The sequence below is a fragment of the Echiichthys vipera genome (assembly GCF_963691815.1).
Source record: "Echiichthys vipera genome assembly, chromosome: 6".
Lineage (NCBI taxonomy): Eukaryota > Metazoa > Chordata > Actinopteri > Perciformes > Trachinidae > Echiichthys > Echiichthys vipera.
Genome location: NC_139831.1, coordinates 21630321 through 21636053, shown reverse-complemented (window position 1 = coordinate 21636053; position 5733 = coordinate 21630321). Strand labels below are relative to the sequence as shown.

The window sequence follows — 5733 nt, the reverse complement described above, 5'->3', positions numbered from 1 at the left end:
AAATTTCCCCTGAGGTTTGGGATCACTTTCGGCTAGGTGCTGCCACCCTTTGGTGAAACAATGCCATCCTGTGAAATGCAGGAGAATGTCTTGTGAGTTTATCAGGTTTTTGTTTGTCACATCTCCCGCGAGCACAGATGCTGACCTCTGCCCGTGGATTCACAATGCCTGTCTGGCCGCACGTGCTACTGACCCTCTGCCTGACCTTCACACTGGGGTGAGAAAACCGAGGGCGAAAACCCACAGGGGTTAAGAACACTGCTGACATTGATATTTATATCGATTGAAAATGCAATTCCTCACCTCATGTTCTGCTCTGACGTTAACGGTCCTCTCTTTATTGTTGTCAGCGGTTGCATGTATTCTAGCAACCACTGGGGAGAATGGAACGACTCTCAGCTTCAGCCAACCATTCAGAAGCTGATGAAAGGATACAACCGCTACCTCAGGCCTAATTTCAATGGTGCGGATGGGCTGAGTGATTATTTCCTTCAGCTGAGTTTGTGTCTATGCAAAAAAGTGTCCTTCCTGTGCTTGTGTATTCCTTGACTGAACATCAGATCTCCCTGTGTCTCTGTCTTTGCTAGAGGGTCCTGTGGAAATCGGAATGAGTCTTGATATCGCCAGCATTGATGCCATCTCTGAAATTAATATGGTATATCTCTCTTCCTATTTTTTTTTGTCAGTGGGTGAATGAGCAGGGGTGTAGCACAAAATTCTGGACCCTATACATAGACATTATCTATGGGCCACTCCCAGCATCCACGCACCTTTGTCCCCTCAAGTGATGGCCCTGAACTGTATACTGTACTGTGTCATATCTCGGTGGCAACCCAGGATTTGTGTGAGGCTCGCAAGATGGTTAAGGTTAGGCAAACCTCAAACGGTTATGGATAAGTGGTTAAGGTTCCCACTACAAGACTTTCAAAGTTGTCGGTTTGCTGTACTATTCACGCTACACATCGCTGTCTTTTTCTTACACTACCAGATTGACCGGCAACAGGGGGTCACACAGTACGAGCTGCAACCCGTTCTCGTCCCAATTCGTCACACGGGCACTACTGCCATTACGTCCGGACCCTGGGTTACCCCGACCGAGACCCTCCACTGCGGTGGCTGTTTTAAGCAGAGGGAACACATGGTTAATGTTCTGAATTCAGACAAAACAGGAGAACTTGCTCTGATGTCTGATATCACTGCGGATGGGTTTACAGTTGAAAGCCCGGTGTGTTTGAAACCGACGCTCAAGGGTGACTCATGTGTCTGTATCAAACACAGAGTGCTGTGACGACACGGCCAGCAGCGGTGACGTTTTGAACACTTCACACACGGCGCTCAAGAGCCGACACGCGAAAACCAACAATTGAACTGTGTGCCATCGTTATGCCTCTGATCTGGGGGCTTTTGGCGGCGAGTGGAAAATCAAGGCTAAAGTCGTGTAAATGGCACTTGCCATTTGCAATTGACCTCAAATGGTTAAGGTTAGCCATAGATCTCAAAGGGTCTACACCCCTGTGAAGTGTTTGACCGAAGAAATAAAGGAATGGATGGATGAATGAAAGAAAGCTTCTTCTTTACACCAACTTTTTAGGACTACACTGCAACCATCTTCCTCCGTCAGCGATGGCGTGACTCCAGGCTGGTGTTCCCTGGAAATGAGAGTGTCAGCGTGGACGGACGCCTCGTGTCACTGCTGTGGATCCCTGACACCTTTATCCCTGACTCCAAGCGTTCCTTCCTGCATGACGTCACGGTGGAAAACCGCCTCATACGTATCTTCAGTAATGGAACTGTTCTCTATGCCCTACGGTACAGGTTTATGTTTATTGATTTAACATTTACTGACACTTGATACTGTTTGACACTGATAAAATAAGCGTTAAAGATTCTGCTGAGCTCCTAATAGGAAACTGAGGAATAATAGAAACGGGAGATGAAGGAAAGCCCATTTATTTTCATGCTGTTTTCATGATTGTTGTGATAATCAACAGTAAATTGACCTGAGGTCCTACTAAAAAAGAAAAAAAGGGGAAAAAGCACTCATGTGTCATCACTCAGTCATATAATTTGAGGAAATGTCACTAAATTCATGTATTTTCATGCCCTTCAAATTCTTCAGATTGTGTCATGGAAGCTTCGCAGAGTCCCCTATGGCCACAGTCTAGTCCTGACATCTAATCTGTTGTGATGACACACTGATACAGAACGTTGTTAGGGCTAGACGGCTTTTTTGAGGACAGACTTTGCCAGTATGTTCCTTATTCTTTTTGAGTAACGGACAGTATGATATTCTGAATCTCCTGCATTGTTATAAGTAATTCTTACAGTTTTAATGCTTAGAAGCTGTCATGGGTAAAGTCAGCTTATATATAGTTAAAGGTTGAATATGGAGAATGAGCAGAACACCGCCATCTAGTGTCTAAAGATCATAGTCGCAACAACAAAAAATAATTGCAGCAGTCAGATTGCCATGTTCATTGCCCAGTAGCCTACAGGATACCCGAGTCTGTTTGAGCCTCTTTGAACCTGTTCCCTTTCGGCAAATCACACCATAAAAACAAGTATTGCAAAGAAGTTTGACTGTTTGACAGTTACCGCTAGACGTTGATGTTAGCCATTACAGCTAAGTAAACATGAAAGTTAGCTTACCGATCAAGGAGAAACGCAGCCGTCTGTCTTCATTGTGGAAAATCCCCTAAACATCTATCGCCATTTTGGGCATGCGAACAACAGACAACCCTGGCAACCCGCAATGCCCAACACTATTGGCTGGTACAATGTAAACAGAATGGGACAGAAAGCCATTGTCAAACCCGTCCAAAATTTCGGACTAATAGATTTTTTTTAATGAAAAAAGCAATAGTTTCATTCTGTACCCCTCAAAATTATATTACAATTAATTGTACCATAATATTAAAAAAAATCTTCTAATAAAGATTCTACATATTCATCCTTTAATGATACGGAAATATCTGACACTTAAGATATTTGTCTTTGTTCTTTTCATTGTTTGAGGGTATCATCGTGGGTAGTTTGCCCTTATAATATCACTATGAATACCCAACAGCATCACAGCTACGATTGCCTGCAACATGGACCTGACCAAGTACCCCATGGACAGACAGGTGTGCACCCTGCAGCTAGAGAGCTGTGAGTACCTGTGACCTCCATACAACCTCCTTCAAGTGTGTCGATGGACATTAATCACCATCATCTCATCATACCCATCACCATTTGCATCATCATCATCATCAGTGTAGTGAGTATCAAAGTGTCGAGACAATGTTAAACTCTGCAGGTCAGAATCATCCGACCTTAATTCATGTTTGTGTGTGTGCGTGTGTGCGTGTGTGTGTGCAGGGGGCTACAACCTGCAGGATGTGGTGTTCTACTGGACCAGAGGAAATGATTCTGTGAGGGGTCTCGACATACTGCGGCTGGCTCAGTACAGCGTGGAGAGCTACTATACATCAGTGTCAGAGGCTGTTTATGAGACAGGTAGGACATTTCAACTCCCACAATCCCTCTTACATGTAGAGATGTATAAGAGCACAAATGTAATACATCATCTGTCTCTTTCTATGAAGCAGCGTCTTTGTCTCTTCACAGGACAATACCCCAAGCTGGTGTTGCATTTCGCACTGCGTAGAAATGTGCTCTTCTTTATCTTGGAGACGTACGTTCCCTCCGTTCTGCTGGTGGTTCTCTCCTGGGTCTCTTTCTGGATCAGCCAGTCCTCCGTCCCAGCAAGGACCTGTATTGGTCAGTATCTCTTACCGGGTATTGCTGTAGGTTTAAGTATAGAAATTCCTCTTTATTCATCGATGACCCTATAACATACTATCTCAACAGACTTTCCAGTGTCAGTGATTTAGTTACACCCAAAGCACAGAGAATTTATATTTAAATGTAAACCTGTGTTTTTAATTTTGAAAAAATAATTTGAAAGAAACACTTTTGGATTTTTATAGTCGTAAAAGATCAAATGAACTCATTGTTGTGTTTTTAACTTTACTTTAACTGATTATTAAGTAATCATAATAATCATAACAATAATGATATTAAACTTGATCTACAAAGCACTTTATAACAATGTTACAGAGTGGTTTACAAAAGGAAATAAAACCAGACAAGGCAGATAAAATGAGAATAAGGCCAAAGGACATGTGCACAGAGGAAGTAAAGGAAATTTTAATGAATAAGATCAAATGAATAAAAACATAAATAAAAACATGTATCAAACTTTTCCAAAAGTTTTCATCATAGACATTTATATGGCTTTCACTAAGAAAAACGTTTTAAGACGAAATTTAAAAGAAGCTAGAGACTGAGTGTGACTGTGTCCGGCAGGCAGAAAGTTTGACAGTGTGGGGGCTCGCATATCAATTCAATTTTATTTATAGTGCCAAATCATAACAAAAGTTATCTCAGGACACTTTACAGAGTAGGTATAGACCACACTATATCAACAGCCCCATTTGTCACAAACTATGACCAACAAAGGAAGAAGTGCACCGAATTCAGCATTATAACTGTCCTGCATTTATGAGAATATAAATATCAATACATCGTCACAACCATCTGTGCTTTAAACACAACACAGTTCAATACACAATTTCACCTTAATATGGTTAAGCCACTTTCACCAGTACCCAACAAGATGAAAGAGCACAACAGTTACATATATTAGAGCTTCACCCACCGTCTTACATTATAAAAAAAAAAAAACACTGATGTATTTTCCAGGAGTGACAACAGTCCTGACAATGACCACACTGATGATGGGTGCCCGCACTTCCCTGCCCAATGCCAACTGCTTCATCAAGGCCATCGATGTTTACCTGGGAATCTGCTTCACCTTCATCTTCGGTGCACTGGTGGAGTATGCCTGTGCCCACTTCTACAACATGAAGCACCAGACCATAGAGGATATACACAGGGTGAGGAATTCTTTTACATTTAAATGTGAGGTGAAAAAAAAGATAAAACATGTTGATTAATGAAAAACATTTTCATTTTTTTTCTCCCTGTCAGGAGCTTCTGAGGGAGCTCAATGAATGCAATGGAAGTGGCTCAATCCCCATCGTCAGATCCACCCAACCAAACCAGTCTGTGGAGATGGGCTCCACTGCGCAGGAGCCCACGGAGCAGTCTGCGAACAGTGACGCTAGAGAGAATACCGGATCAAAAGAGAAGGTGTCAGGACAGGGCTGCGGCCCGTCTTCAATGAAGGATGCATCGCGTAGGATGGCGTCTGTCTTCACCGTGGAAAATCCCCTAAACATTGATCGCCACGCTCGCACCGTTTTCCCCATGGCGTTTCTCTTTGTCAATATCCTCTACTGGCTTTATTATCTCTTTCTCTGAGCACTGGTTCCAAACTGCTGCATAGTTAATTTCACCATCCTTAAAGCTGCTCTACCTCCTCATTTGGGACCCAATACCTGTTGCCACTGCCTGGATCTAAACTGATCATACAAGATTTTTGTATCACACCTTTTTGTCCCACAGACGGGGAGAAATCAATAATGCTCTGTATTGATCATGTGTGGATCGATGGCTTTTAACATATTAACATGTGGAAGTGACAATACAAAGCCTGTTTCTGTCTACTGCTTGACATTTCCATAGAACAAATGAGGATGTTAACTAGATGTCAACAATAGGCTGCCTGAACTGCATTACATTATATTGCACTGCATTGGATTGCGTTCGTTAAGATTGATGTCGATG

General features: G+C 42.6%; 1 protein-coding gene across 1 annotated transcript; it reads left to right on the top strand.

Annotated features, from left to right (window-relative positions):
- Positions 1-357: 357 nt before the first annotated feature.
- On the top strand, positions 358-5536 carry gabrp (gamma-aminobutyric acid type A receptor subunit pi; the record flags this gene model as incomplete). Its single annotated transcript, XM_083915206.1, has 8 exons — positions 358-463; positions 588-655; positions 1592-1809; positions 3068-3150; positions 3361-3498; positions 3610-3762; positions 4747-4940; positions 5035-5536. 8 exons carry the CDS (start codon positions 358-360, stop codon positions 5365-5367), a joined length of 1293 nt encoding a protein of 430 aa, XP_083771332.1. The 3' UTR covers positions 5368-5536.
- Between the last annotated feature and the right edge of the window lie 197 nt (positions 5537-5733).